At 41.4% G+C, this 14,291-nt stretch overlaps 2 protein-coding genes across 2 annotated transcripts; both read left to right on the top strand.

The window, feature by feature from the left end:
• The first annotated feature begins 709 nt into the window (after positions 1 to 709).
• pigv (phosphatidylinositol glycan anchor biosynthesis, class V) lies at positions 710 to 3,551 on the top strand. Its single transcript, XM_006795909.2, has 3 exons — positions 710 to 1,053; positions 1,221 to 2,387; positions 2,478 to 3,551. Exons 1-3 carry the CDS (start codon positions 991 to 993, stop codon positions 2,757 to 2,759), a joined length of 1,512 nt encoding a protein of 503 aa, XP_006795972.1. The 5' UTR covers positions 710 to 990; the 3' UTR covers positions 2,760 to 3,551.
• A 1,360-nt stretch (positions 3,552 to 4,911) lies between these two features.
• zdhhc18a (zDHHC palmitoyltransferase 18a) lies at positions 4,912 to 14,021 on the top strand. Its single transcript, XM_087847980.1, has 9 exons — positions 4,912 to 5,515; positions 5,605 to 5,765; positions 6,056 to 6,205; positions 7,697 to 7,834; positions 7,923 to 7,974; positions 8,487 to 8,589; positions 8,702 to 8,814; positions 10,602 to 10,707; positions 12,306 to 14,021. Exons 1-9 carry the CDS (start codon positions 5,283 to 5,285, stop codon positions 12,642 to 12,644), a joined length of 1,395 nt encoding a protein of 464 aa, XP_087704106.1. The 5' UTR covers positions 4,912 to 5,282; the 3' UTR covers positions 12,645 to 14,021.
• The last annotated feature ends 270 nt before the right edge of the window (positions 14,022 to 14,291 follow it).

Below are 14,291 nucleotides of genomic sequence, written 5' to 3'. Positions count from 1 at the left end.
CTACATGATGAATTTGTACAATTACAAAACGTTCTGGTAGCTCACTGTCCAGACTGTCCTGTATTCAGTTTTTTTTAATCACAGAAAACTTTTTAAACTGACATTTCTATAGTAGAGAGTGAAAAACAAGAACTTTTGTGTTATCTAGTAACTATTTTCGTATAATACAAATGGCTGTGAGGGACGTCTTGATCAGCAGGAAAAGCTGTAAAACATGAAAATACAGCTGAAGGTCACAAAATGCATTCCTTTATATTTTATTATTTTTATTTTATAGTCTTTTAGTGGGCCGGATTCGATTCTTTGCAGGCCACCTTTGGCTCCCAGGCCTTCTATTTGACACCCCTGTGTTACTAGATTGTCTCATTGTACTTTATGAGGCTGCAAAACACAAAGTTATGGGCTTTCCTTTACATGAACTTAATCAAAATAGTTTCAGGCGATCAAACCCAAATATCAGTGCAGTAAAACAAAATATTCAGAAATGTGTATATCAATAAAAAACTTCTAAATCCTTATAATTCTATTTATGAAATGAAAGGGGAAAACAACAGCGTTTGTGGGCATAAACCAGTCCATGGGGCAGTATCGAGCGCCGCCTGCTGGAGCGGACATGTATGGCGTGTTAGCGATATTACCGCAACGATGCGAACTTTTATTTTGAAATAACGTTTGCCCTTACGCCGGAAGAGAAAAGTGCCATTCGAAAAGAAGCTGCAGGATGAGGATATGAGGACAAAGAGTTCAGCCGAGCGACAAACAAACGCCGCTCGAAGACCATAAAATATCATTTGTGTTTACTCTTTTCGTTTCGTTTCCTAACGTCAACGCCAAACTTCTAAAAACTAATTCACCGACTACTTATTTTCCCGTTGTAGCTATGTTTTATAGAAAATATGCCGACTCCAGCAGTGAGAGTGTCGTATTGGCGGCAGAGCTGATGCCTGTCGTAACCGGCTTTCTCAGCTTTTCTGTGTCGCATCAGTGACTATGGATGTGAGAGCAGTTTTGGAGTTTGCCACAGTAACCAGGGGCCTCTCTCTGGTTCTGCAGGTAAGTTTGGCATCCTTAAAAGTCTCGAAAGAACGAGTCATATTTGACAACAGGACGTTTCTACCTACAGGCTGTAGTGAAAGTCACTGTATACTTTAAAAGCATACAGCTGACATGTGTATTTATGACGAATGTGTATTTTAATAATGATAAATGTTTCTTTTCAGGCTGTCTTGAACGCTGCTATCCCTGACCATGACGCCGAGGCGTTCAGGCCCCCTCGGACAGAGGACTCCCTGTACTTGGACTGGATGGTGGAGTGGTTGTTTGGCGGCCTCTCTCACTGGGATGCTGAGCACTTCCTCTTCATTGCCGAGAGAGGATATCTTTACGAGCACAACTTTGCGTTTTTCCCCCTCTTCCCCGTCATCCTCCGGGGCTTGGCAGAGACGCTGCTGTGGCCCCTGAGCAGCTGGCTGAGTGTGCGGGGGCGGCTGCTGGTTGCTGTGGCCCTGGGAAACAGCGCCCTCTTCCTGTTGAGCGCCGTCGCCTTGCATGCCCTCAGTAGAATAGTTCTCCAGGACAGGCGTCTTGCTCTGCTCTCCAGCCTGCTCTACTGCATCACACCCGCCAATGTTTTCATGACTGCTGGGTACTCGGAGAGCCTGTTTGCTGCTCTCACTTTCGGTGGTCTTTATCTCTTGGAGAAAGGATTCATCTTCCGAGCCTGCCTTGCCCTCAGCATAGCTACCGCAGCACGATCGAATGGCCTTGTCAACATAGGGTTTCTGCTGTATCTTCCATCACTGCATGCCATCTCCCAGATTCGTTTGTATCGCGCCACAACAAAAGGCCACAGTAAAGTCTTCCACTACATCTGGGTCATCATCTGTCTGCTGCTGACCTCCGTCTTGGGAACTGCAATTATTGCCCTACCCTTCTGTGCTTTCCAATACTATGGTTATAGGACGTTTTGCACACCATCCACCTCCTTGGAGAGCATTCCTCCTGCTCTCCTGTCAATAGCTGAACGGAAGGGCTACCGGGTTCCGGATGAAAACGGTCCACCACCCCTCTGGTGTATGAGACCCCTGCCCCTGCTTTATTCTCACATCCAGGATGTATATTGGGATGTGGGCTTCCTCCGTTATTTTGAACTGAAGCAGATACCCAACTTTCTTCTGGCTCTTCCTATGGCCACCCTTGGAATAATTGCCTGTTATGCATACTTTCAAGCTAATCCAGAGCTGTGTGTGAGACTCGGCCTTTGGGACACAAGTGCAAACAAAGGGCTTGACAAACCCACGCCTGGATTCTTCAACCCTCGAGTGTTCGTGTATGTGGTGCATTCAGCAGTGCTGCTGGTTTTCGGGACATTGTGCATGCATGTGCAGGTAAGGAAGTTGTATAATGAGTGTCTTGCAAAATGTCTTGTTTGAAGCGATTCAAAGCTTCACCCCTCCTCTCTTAATCTGCCTTTGTAGGTACTAACCCGATTCATGGCCTCCTCGTCTCCCGTACCATTCTGGATAAGTGCTCACCTGCTCCTCCTCAATGAGCCACTCCTTCATCGAAGGAAAACATCAAACCCCAACGTGCAGCTGCATTCTAGAAATAGCTGCAAGCACACACCTCAGAATCCTATTGTTGCGCTCCTGCCACACTTAAAAGCCTGTTCTTCTACCACACAGGGCATCCTGGGATACTTCCTCTCTTACTGGCTACTGGGCCTTGCACTGCATTGCAATTTCTTGCCATGGACTTGACTTAAGACGTTGTTTCAAGCTCTTAATGCTAAAGTTCTGTGCAGGACTAGGTTGTAAAGTCAGTGTTTCAGCAGGGATCCTTTGGTATTTCAATAATAACCATTAATTGCAATAAAAGGACAGTGATTTTTGTCAAAGAGATAATTGTACATATAATACTACATTTTACATAATTAAAATCACACTTCACAAAAAACACAAAGCCAGCACAAAGTCCAAAAAGTTGTGTCTTACTGGAGTGACTTTGCCTAGTCCTGCACAGAGCTTTCTGTGACAAGATTACATTTTTAATGCCAGTTCTTGATCATGATACAGTTGCCAGGTTTCATTTGCACATTTTAGTCAAATGTGTTTTTGTGTTCTTTGAGAACAAATGTAGAAAATAACTGAAATCTTAATGGACTCTGGTTGGGTGTAAATATTGGGAGACTACGGTTGTACGTGGGAGGGGAACACTTTTTATTTCATGTCCAGTTCTTCCTGAAGCCACTGCTCTTTGAAACCTCCAGCTTGTGTCTCGGGACTTGAGTGAGAATTAAAAAAAACAAAACGGGAACCTTAATTTTTTTTCTTCATCTTTTATGTATTTATTTATTGTGTTAATGGTTCTTTCACGAGGCATTGATGTAAAATGTCCACAATGTGCAATTTTATTTTAAAGAACATTGTTGCCAAAGTTGTGTTAACATGTCAGATAACACGCGATAAATCTAAACAAGGATGACATTTGTGCTGAAGACCTTTTCTTTCATGTAAAAGTTTTAAATTCTTTACTGTCGTGCAAAGTAAACTCATGAAACAACTTGGTGCAGAACTGCTACACTTATTTTTATGGAAAAATCTTTACTAACACCACCAACTCAACTGACCCTGACAGTTATCTTCATATAGTTTCCAAACAAGTGTCCATTCAGTAAAGCCTGACAGCTATTATTCAGCATATGCCACAAGTGAACAATGGATTTCTGTTATTTTAGGCCACTGACACTGTGATACACCTAGAATCACTGTCTAGCTGTGGTGTAAAAAGACTAATTCAAAAGGAAAGGAAATATAAGTGCACAGGTGAGAGTCTTGCCAGATTACATTACCCCACTACTGTAGTAAAGCTAAAGGACGTGGATGAGGAACATCAGTTTTCATGTAATGCTGTAGAGCTGTAGCAAGTGGAGCTACGATTTCTTGTTCTTTAAACAGAATTGAATACGAGCTATAAATGTGACTGATCATGCTGACCTCTTTCTGAATATGACATGAGAGCTAAAAGATGAAAAAAATGGAAACACTCTGAATGACATCACAGCTGAAATGACAGAGCAGGTGTACAACTATTTGAAGCAATGTGTTTTTTAATCTGTCAACTATCACAACATCCTGTTGACAACTGCAATCAGGTGAGATACTAAAATAGGCTATAACCTATTTTCTCCAGAAAATATGAGGTCAGGCAGAAGTGTTCATGGACTATGATGTTCACAGATCACATTGTGACCTGTAGTGAGAGTAGGGAGCAAGTGGAGGAGAGCCTGGAGAGGTGGAGGTATGCTCTGGAGAGGGGAGAAATTAAAGTCAGTAGAAGCAAGACTGAATATGTGTGTGTGAATGAGAGGGAGACAGGTAGGAAGGAAAACATATGAAGAGTAGAGATAACGAAAGTAGTTAGACAAAGTTAGAGAGGCAGGGCAGAGAAAGGATAGTAGGGGTGGTGGATATACTGGACAAAGGATGTTGAAGATGGAGCTGCTAGGCAGAAGGGCATGAGGAAGATCACAGAGAAGATTTGTGGATGTAGAAGGGCATAATGAGGTGATTAGAGGGTGTTAAGGATAAGACAGGTTGAAATGGAGGCACTAAAGGAAGATGATTTGCTTTTTTTTGTTAAATACAATTTTTCTTTCATTCACCCAATCACAAACATACTGAAACAAAAATGTCATATTTTAAACTATTTTTATTTACTTTTTTTTTTTTTAATGATATTTTCGGCACGGGTATAAATCAGTATAGAGAAAACACAGCCTGTGTCAATAAAAACAGATTATCATCGCGCCTGCCACTGATCTTCCTGTCATCCCCGTGCAGACGCGTTTTCCCCATCATCAGGACGTACGTGATGACGTTACGATGACGCCATGACGTACGGTAGCTGACTGTGAAAGAAAAAGGAACTCCTGTGAAGACGTTGGAGTGGAAGCTCCTCTGTGAGGGTTGAATTTTTAATAAAGGCTAGTTAATTTGACAGCATGAGCAGTCATATTTCTGTTTGGCTTTAATTTAACTACCAAACATGGTAGTTAACCCTGCGCCAACCTGGCGGTTGATTCAGACTGTGAACTACGGAGAAGAATGCCTTTGTTGGTACGCTAGCTAGTGTTAGCTTTCATGATGGGAAAGTAAGAAGCAAAATATAAAGTTACACTGACTGACCCTTGAGAGGACTGTCATTTTTTAAAAGAAGAAACACGACGAGGAAAGAGAGGTCTGTCTGTGTGTGCCTTTAGCTACCTCCGAACCGCTTACACGATGAAGAACTGCGAGTACCAGCAGATAGATCCACGGGCACTGTCGGTGACCCCGCTGTCGGCGCAGAATCTCGGGGAGAAGAAGGCGCAGTCGCCCCGGAGGAAATGGGAAGTGTTCCCCGGGAAGAACAGGTTTTTCTGCGACGGGCGACTCATTCTTTCCCGACAGAGCGGTGTCCTTCCTCTGACAATGGGCCTTATTGTTGTCACCTGTGGCCTTTTCTTTGCATTTGAGTGAGTCAAAATGTACGTGTTTATTTTCGAGGGTGTCTTGTGACGTCTGAGTTTATACCCCCCTTTTTTATGTGAATATACATTTATAGTTGCCCGTTCCTGGTGAAGCACCTGACCATCTTCATACCTGTGATCGGCGGGGTGCTTTTTGTGTTTGTGGTCATCTCCCTGCTGAGAACCAGCTTTACCGATCCAGGCATTTTACCCAGAGCCACTCCAGATGAAGCTGCAGACATAGAGCGGCAGATAGGTGAGGCATATGTAGTTCCAGCTTACTCACTGTGGGACAGATGGAATGAAAGAGCTTTCCCATCTGTGTGTGGGGTGTGTGTGTGGGGTGGGGTGTCTGAGGGACATGTTTGTTGCTTGAGCTGCAGACCTAAGCTGATTACTCTGGGTCATGGTTGAAGAGCACAAAGGCCTGGTATAGTTTGATTTCTACTTACTTCCTCATTTTTATGAAGTTATTTGGTTGAGCTGTTTTGCTGAATTGCAAGCACCTTAAAGAAGCGTCTCCCCCTTGTACATGTCTATTTTAAGATACCTCAGGATCCTCTACATACCGCCCTCCTCCGCGGACCAAGGAGATCCTCATCAACCAGCAGGTGGTAAAGCTCAAATACTGCTTCACCTGTAAGATGTTCCGCCCTCCTCGCACCTCCCACTGCAGCCTGTGCGACAACTGTGTAGGTGAGAATAAACTTACACATGGAATCCCAAATCCATCTATCTTAAGTGCAAAGTGCAATATTGCTATTATATCCAGTGCCTACCTATGCCATTCTTAAAGCTGTTTTTTAATTATTACTCATTTATTTATGATTGAATAGAACATATTATTTTTTTATGACTGTTTCATTCTAATAGTATGACTGTTTATGTTTGCCTCTATGCTTGTGCTTGCAATGATAATGAAGCTTATCTTAGTGGGGAACACTAATGTTAAATATCAGAATGATAATATATTTCCTTGAGCGTGTTCCAACATTATACTTACAATAGCCTGAAACCTCAAAGTTACCAAGAGCGTACAAAAAAAAGAAGTGAAACCCATAAACACATGACCTGACATTTGTTTTTTAAAGTAACCAAATCAGTTTAGCCATATATGCAGGATCTATGTAGTTAGTTGAAAGTGGGTGGTTAGCATTTGGTCATTATTTTAGTAAAATAAACAGTTTCATAGTAATAACTGTTACTTCTCCATGTATGCCATAAAGAAAAGCTCACAAATCTGCCTCATGAGCTGTAGGTTTTTGCCAGGCAGTGGTTTTAAATCAGAATTTATTCCTAACAAACTCTCAGGGAGTACATAATTAAATAATAATTTTTGTTTCTTCAAAGGTTACTGTATTTTCAGTCCTAAATTTCAGCACGCTTCCCCTGACATTGTTTACTTTGCTCCCTGTGAAGGGATTGTACCACTACGATGGCGCTTTATTGTGAAAGGTTGGAAAGATTATTAGTTTGATTGGGTTTTCTACAATTTTACTTAAACTTTTGAAATCTCTTCTACACACATTGAGGAAGTTGGGAGTTTTGTTCCTCATTTCTTAGGATACAACCTAAATGCGCGACTTTTTCTGTGTCTTATGCCTTCTATGTTTCCGTACAGACCTGCTGGGAAACACTGCTGACACCACTTTCCTTGGAAAACCCAGTTTTTTGTTTTTTTTTTAGTTTGAAAATGATAAAGCTCAGACAGCCAAGATTGCTGCCTGATTAAGTTTTATCAGTCATTAAATTAGGGTAAATGTAACACTTAGGCTCATACAGCTTTTATCACTTTACTGTTCTTTTCCATAATGCTCCTGGTTTGCTCTTATATGTTGCTGTATTTGCTCTGAGATGAGTCCAGGTTTGTGTTTTCTGCTGCTGTGAATGCTTCGTGGTGACGTTTTACCTTGAGTAACAAGTCCACCTTTTTGTCTGTCCCAGCTAAGAAACCTCTGGTGTTACTTTTTGCCACTGTGTTGATCATTTTGTAGTTTTTTCTTTTTTGTTTTTTTTAACCAGCCCTCTCGCTCTCTGCTTCCACTTTACATGAATGGGCGTGTGATGTGTGAATACAGATAGAAATCCTGTAAAAGATCCACTAGATTGATCCACAGAGATTTGTAGCGTGTCACTGAAATTAATGACTGTAACTTTATGCCTTCTTTGCTTTCTTTTCCCCTCCAGAACGATTTGATCACCACTGTCCATGGGTGGGAAACTGTGTGGGAAAACGCAATTACCGCTTTTTCTACAGCTTCATCATCTCCCTGTCTTTTCTCACGTCTTTTATATTTGGCTGTGTCATCACACACATCACCCTGCGTAAGTACTTAAACACATTTAGTATCTGTCACATTACCAGCAAAGACTTTAACATGCCTCTGTCTCTGATGTTGATGTTTCTCTCCAGGTTCTCAAGAAGGTAAAAGCCTCGTTCAAGCCATTGAAGAGAGCCCTGCAAGATATCCTTTGTGTGTCACTGCTGTGTTAGACAGTCGAGGCACTTCCCGCTGCTCCTCAGCTTATTCCCACCCTTAATAGGATAAGAGTATTAGAGGTGCTTTTAGTGTGATTGCTGTCTATTAGTAAGTTTGCTGCCTCATGTCTCGTGAGACAATTATAGACGTAACCATTAGTCACAGTCACAGATGACTGTGGATTGATTTCCACATGCTGTGTATTACATATAAGACATTATGTTATTGCCCGAAACATTTCTGTGTCTAAATAAGAGACATACCTAGTATGTTTTTTTTTCTGTAAAGACTGACTTATATACTTATAGTAGCTAAGGTATTTGGGATATTTAGATTATTTTGAAGGGAAAAATGCTCAACACAGATTTGAATGTAGCAGTGGGAAGATATTTTCAATTTACAGACATGCATGAATGACAGTTGTTTATCTTTAAACATCATGGATCTTTGGTTACCATTTCAACAACTGATGTTATACCTTGACTTTCTTTGTGCACTGTGGTGGAGTTGGTGATTTGTTTCTTCTCCATCTGGTCTATTTTGGGCCTCTCAGGCTTTCACACCTACTTAGTAGCTTCTAATCTCACCACTAATGAAGACGTGAGTAGTGCTATTCTGACGTGGCAAAGCTGAATTCACGATTGTTTGATTTTTGTTAAAATACACATAAAATGCTGAAAACTGTGGAGCTCACAGCTTACTTGTCATGCAGATAAAGGGATCCTGGTCAAGTAAAAGGGGTGCAGAGGAGTCTGAAAACCCATACACTTACAACAGCATTATAACTAACTGCTGCGTAACGTTATGCGGCCCCATGCCTCCGAGGTGAGTAAAGACGTCCTCCTCATCACTTCACACATTTTCATCAAGTTCACCCTTGTGTCTCACTAATCACCTTAACAACTCGCAGTCTAGAAACACAAAGCGGCCTTTGACCTTTTTGATGCTTTAGGTAATATTAAGATTTGGTACCCCGCCGTTGGCTGCATGGATAACCCTCCAAACTGATTAGCAGATGTCTTGTTGTATTCCAGGGAACATGTTCATTCACATCTCGTTTAATATCTGTATGTGCTGATTTAGAGCAGCTTCTGCTACTATAAAATGTGTTTTCATCTTGACATGACTACCTCTTGCTGTGTTTTGGTAGATGGAGAGTTCACTGGACACACTGTTTAGCCTGTTGATGCAAATGTCTAACAGTCTGTATGGTTTACAGAGAATGGTCCCAAAAAGGAGAAAATATAAAGTGAGCGGCAGTCCTGTGGGTGAAAATGCCTTGGTGATGCTAGCGGAGAATAGCCAGACTGCTTAAAGCTAGGAAAGCAATAGTAACTCAAATAGTCACGGAGTTTAAGCAGAAGAGCGTCTCTGAACACATAAAACGTTGAACCTGACACAGCAGCAAAAAACCACACGGGTTGCTGCTTCTGTCAGCTAAAAACAGGAAGCTGAAGTTCAATATTGAACAATAAAAGACTGGAAAAATATAATCTGCTCCGATGAGTCTTGAATTCTGTTGCAACATTTAGATGGTAGGGTCAGAATTTGGTGTAAACAGCATGAATGCATGGATCCATCCTGCCAACCATTACACCAGTGGCATCGAGGCTTCATCCTGCCAATGGTGTAATGGTTTAAAGCCGATTCAGCAGTGACTCTATGACTGAGTGTTCCAAGTCACTGTAAAGATTGGGATTCACTCTTTTTTTTATTTATTTATTTTATTAGTCCTTTATTTATCCAGGTAAAAAATCTTATTGAGATTAAAAATCTCATTTCCAAGTGAGACCTGGCATCATGGCAACAAAAGTCACATACCACATAGGTATATAACATTTAAAACAAATACAATATCCCATACCAACATGTGTAAAATATACAATAACAGATCAAATTAAGAGTACATTAAAAACAATCACACTGAGTAAAAGAGCTGTCCTCTCGTTCCTTTAAGACAGACTTAAACTCTCCCAAGGTAACCAATTCTGATAATTTCAGTTCCTTCTGCAGATTATTCCAGAAAGCAGGGGCAGCGTATTTAAAAATTTAAAAACACATAAATAAGATGGAACCAGCCCAAGGGGAGATTTATAGATAAAGATCAACCAATTGGAGAGTCTGCGAATATACAAAGATGGACATTTAGCAGCAGCATACAAAGAACAATGATGTACACAATTTCCATCGCCAGTAATAAAACGTAAAGCACAATGGTACACAGTATCCAACCTCTTTAGGTAGTGGGCAGGTGCATTCATAAAAAGCAGGTCACCATAATCCAATAAAGGTAAAAAGGTTGCACGAATCAAATGTTTTGTCACTTGGAGGGAGAAACAGGATTGGTTTCTAAAAAAGTAACCTAGTTTTAGTTTTAACTTCGACACAAGCTTTTGAATGTGAGTCTTAAATGACACTCTTAGGTTCTGACCATAAGTCATTGTATTAGTTCAGACCATTTTTGTATATCTTGCTTTGAATACAGTGGCAGCATGGTGTCTTGTAGTTGTGCATTGTTGCAGCTGTATCATTGCAGAGACTTGAACGGTGTTAAAGTACACATGCAGTTTACACCCTGGTGGATCATAACAATCTTGTGTTCTGGTTTCCAGTCTGATCGACAGAAGAGGTTTCCTTCCTCCGGATGAGCCGATCCCTGCTGCTTCTGCCTCAGATTTAGAGCTGCCCCCCTTCAGGGCCAAGAACGATGCAAACATGGTAGGGATTAAAAACCTTGTGATCCCTCCCAAATACTGACTGTCCCATAGTTCCCAATGTGTTGCTCCTCCATCCTTTAAACTTCCAGCTATGGTTCCTCAAATGCAAAGTGGCCAGAGCTGCGCTTTTTATTGTTGCCAGAGAGAAGCTGTATCCATTTAGTTTTTTAAATTTGAACCGTTACAGGGCTTTTAACGGCAGCTTCACTAGAGCTCAATTTTAATGGTTCAGAACTGACCCACAACACAGAGCCAGACAGTCACTGCAGAACTGATTAAGGAAACTAAGAAGAAACTAAATCGAAAACTCACCAGTGAAGTTTCTTTTAACTGTTTGGCATCATGACCAGTTAACTATGCGTTAAAATCACCACTGAGTCCTGCGGATGTACATAATGGTTAATTTGTGCTGTTTACACTAAACACCTTAATATGTGGTTATTTTTGCCAGAGAATTCAACATGTTGTTTTGTCTGCTGCAAGTCTGGTTTTATGCTGTAATGACAGTTGATGGACAGAATTGCTGCTTTCTTTTAGTGTGTTGGGTAAATCGTGCCTTGAATATGTTTGTGTATTATCTTATCAAATGCAGGTTATTAGCCATTTTTAAAATAATCTTAAAACAATTTCTATTTTTTGCACTCATACAATAACAGTTTTGTGTTTTGTGTATTTAAATAAACAGTATTTTTGTATTTTGAGATTTGTTTACTTTTTATTTTGTGCCTGTCTGAGTTTTTTTCTTTGGGAATGAGGGGGTTGTGTTGTCCTTCTGAATGAACACATGTGTATTTACGCCTGTAACTTTACTTTCTATATAAAAGCGTTAACACTCAGTGTTGTACTGTATCCACCCTGCCAGGAGGAGAACTGTCAGGACTTTTCTTTGTCCTGCACAGCCTGAAGGTCACTGCTGCATATAGATGGTCGATGGTAAGACTAGGGTTGAACCTTAAACCACTCCCATCATGTCTTCACTTGCCTCCGCTGTGTGCCTCCGTCCTTCACGTTACAGTTGCAGTTCTGTTTGCTGTAGCTGCCATCTCTGTGGTTTTGAATATAAAGCTAAACAGGAGGAGATATTGTTACTGGTTTGTGGTGATGGTGTGAATAATATTTGTGAATATGCATGCTTCACTACCATTCATTAACATTTGCTTGACTCACCCACCTCTTAACAGTTGATTTTCTTTCCTCTTTGCCACGAGATGCACGGAGACGCAGTCGAATACAAGTCTGCATAATCTTTACCCGCCACCTTTTTGCTCCCAATTCAAGCCAGAAGAAAAGACAGGAAGCAGCTTCTCCGTGCACATCTGTAAACCTTTTGCCATATTTGGCTGCCTTCTAATTGCATTTTCTGCATCGAACTCACGTCCTCCAAGCTTCTCCATCTTATCACAGCGCTGCCATCAGAGCTCCCATTGCTTTCACTTTTCTTATGACTTCCAAACTAATTCCTTAAATCAGATTGCAGAATTTTGTGTACACGCCTGTCCTGTTTTTACTCTCATGCCATTCGCAGCTTGGCTTCTATTAACACATTTTGCTCCTGCCTTTTCCTGATTTTGCTCTCTTTTTTTCTTCTTCTTCACACAGTGCACTCAGAGCACAAAGGATGTGCTGGAGAGGGTGGTCCACTCCTCAGACTTTCCTGTCCTTTGCTCCCCCGGGACCCCAAAGACTACCCCTCAGGTCCTGAATGTTTCTAGCCGCGCAGCCCCAACCTCAGAGCCTTCGCCGTCTGTTGGCTGCACACAGCAGCAAGCTCGCCAGCCAGCGGCCACTGCATGCCCCCCGTTCAGCCGAAGCAACAAGAGGGACTCGCTGCACTCGATCAACCCAGCCTTCCGTCTGGCTTCTCCTTCACCCACGCTTAGCCACACCACACTGATATTAGGGGATGCACCCGACACTGGCTTTAATCCACTGCACTGAGCGGACTTGTCCGGCTGCACTGCTCATGGCTGGTCTGGCTCTAACCTCTTTCGTTGTGGTGGTCATGATGCATGTTGCGATTTGTTTCGTCAAGACGTCATTGTGAGGAGTTGTGGATTAAGTTGCACCACTGGTGTCACACTGTATGTGTCCTTCAGAATTTAAGTAATTCTTAGTAACACTTGGAAGCACAATATAGAGAGATATTTTTTTAAACACCTTTTTTTAAGACGCCCAGAACATGCCTCCACAACCTCAGCAGAACCTCAGTGTTTAAGTTCCTGCTATTATCTTATGCAAACGGGTATGAAAATCTGGGTTTACGTACATTTCAACTGTGGATGCAAGAGGTTTGGACTTGCCGACCTGGTATGCTCTGGATAGCGAGCCATTTCAGGATTATTTATTAACTATATCAGGATTATCAACTCAAGAGTTGGCCTTATGTCTGATTCGGTTATGTCCTGTCATTTCCTGTCTAGATGTACATGATCGCAGTGTAATCAGGCGGTTTAGCAGTTTGGAGATAAATTAATAATCCGAGCGTGAAGGATGGACAAGGTACAATTTAGTTTGTTTTAGAAATGTCTTTATTTCAGGGGTTTTGTTGTATTTATTATTTACCTCTGCATGTCTTGCATATCACAAATGACATTTTTCTGGAGGTTTGTCATGTTTATATGGACAGCTAAATTCAACCTGGGCAAGGTGGGTTAGATTTGTTTGGGTTTTACCAGGAAATAGCTTCCACATATTATTTTTTTATTCTTCAGTCTGTTACTCATACTCAAGACATCAAAGTATTTAAATCAAATTTGCTGCTTCCTACCAGGATATGGGTAGTGCTATTTATCACTCTTTTTAGTGTTACTGTGATCTGCTGGGCTGCTTTAGGGACGGGTGAGCATCTGTTCAGTCTTTGCCTAAGGGCAGGAAGACTGTGTATTACTGCAGGCACTATTTCAGCAGAACGATGTTTGGATGGATGGATGAGACCTCTTTCGTGTCTGTGACCTTCGTCCACATTGACAGAATGAAACCTGCTCCCCTTTCTGTGATGGTGGAGAACAGTTTATTTAAAAGAAGGCGGCAGGAGCTTTGTGCCACTAGAGGGCGCCACATGAGTACAACAGTTTGAGTGAAACGGTTAGGGAGGGGAAAAGGCTTTTCTGTGTGTTATTTAATCATTTTGTAACTGAGTAGGTTGTGAGTTTGTGAAGAACTACATCGCCATAGTGGGTCACTCATTTATCAAATATCAGTATCAAGACTCATAGGTAGAGTAGACGACTACAAGCAGCGCTTGTATGAACAAACGTTTGTATTTTGTATGGTGTAGCAGTGAAACTGTAACATTTGATCAATAAATATCATCAGACTTGGTGATTGGGACTCTTTTTTTTTTTTTTTTTCTTCTTTTGTTTTCTTTTTCCTGTCTTCAGTTAAAAAGAAAACCTACACATTGACATTACAATAGCTTTACATAAGCTAATGTCAAAATCTAATCTAAAAGCAGGTTCATTCTTTAATTCACTCGGTTAATGTGATCAGACAGCCAAATATGCAGTAATAAAAAGCATGTGTGAGGTGTGTTTATCAGAAACACAGCATGTACAACAGCTGACACAGGATTGGGGTTTTTTGCGT

The sequence above is a fragment of the Neolamprologus brichardi genome, chromosome 11, assembly GCF_056152115.1.
Source record: "Neolamprologus brichardi isolate AB-2024 chromosome 11, ASM5615211v1, whole genome shotgun sequence".
Lineage (NCBI taxonomy): Eukaryota > Metazoa > Chordata > Actinopteri > Cichliformes > Cichlidae > Neolamprologus > Neolamprologus brichardi.
This window is presented reverse-complemented; position numbering and strand designations above follow the sequence as displayed.

Coding starts and splice junctions, on each gene's coding strand:
- pigv (XM_006795909.2), top strand. CDS start 991: ATGGATGTGAGAGCAGTTTTGGAGTTTGCCACAGTAACCAGGGGCCTC. Junction 1,054..1,220: donor GCCTCTCTCTGGTTCTGCAG/GTAAGTTTGGCA, acceptor GTTTCTTTTCAG/GCTGTCTTGAACGCTGCTAT. Junction 2,388..2,477: donor CATTGTGCATGCATGTGCAG/GTAAGGAAGTTG, acceptor CTGCCTTTGTAG/GTACTAACCCGATTCATGGC.
- zdhhc18a (XM_087847980.1), top strand. CDS start 5,283: ATGAAGAACTGCGAGTACCAGCAGATAGATCCACGGGCACTGTCGGTG. Junction 8,815..10,601: donor TGCGGCCCCATGCCTCCGAG/GTGAGTAAAGAC, acceptor TCTGGTTTCCAG/TCTGATCGACAGAAGAGGTT. Junction 10,708..12,305: donor CCAAGAACGATGCAAACATG/GTAGGGATTAAA, acceptor TTCTTCACACAG/TGCACTCAGAGCACAAAGGA.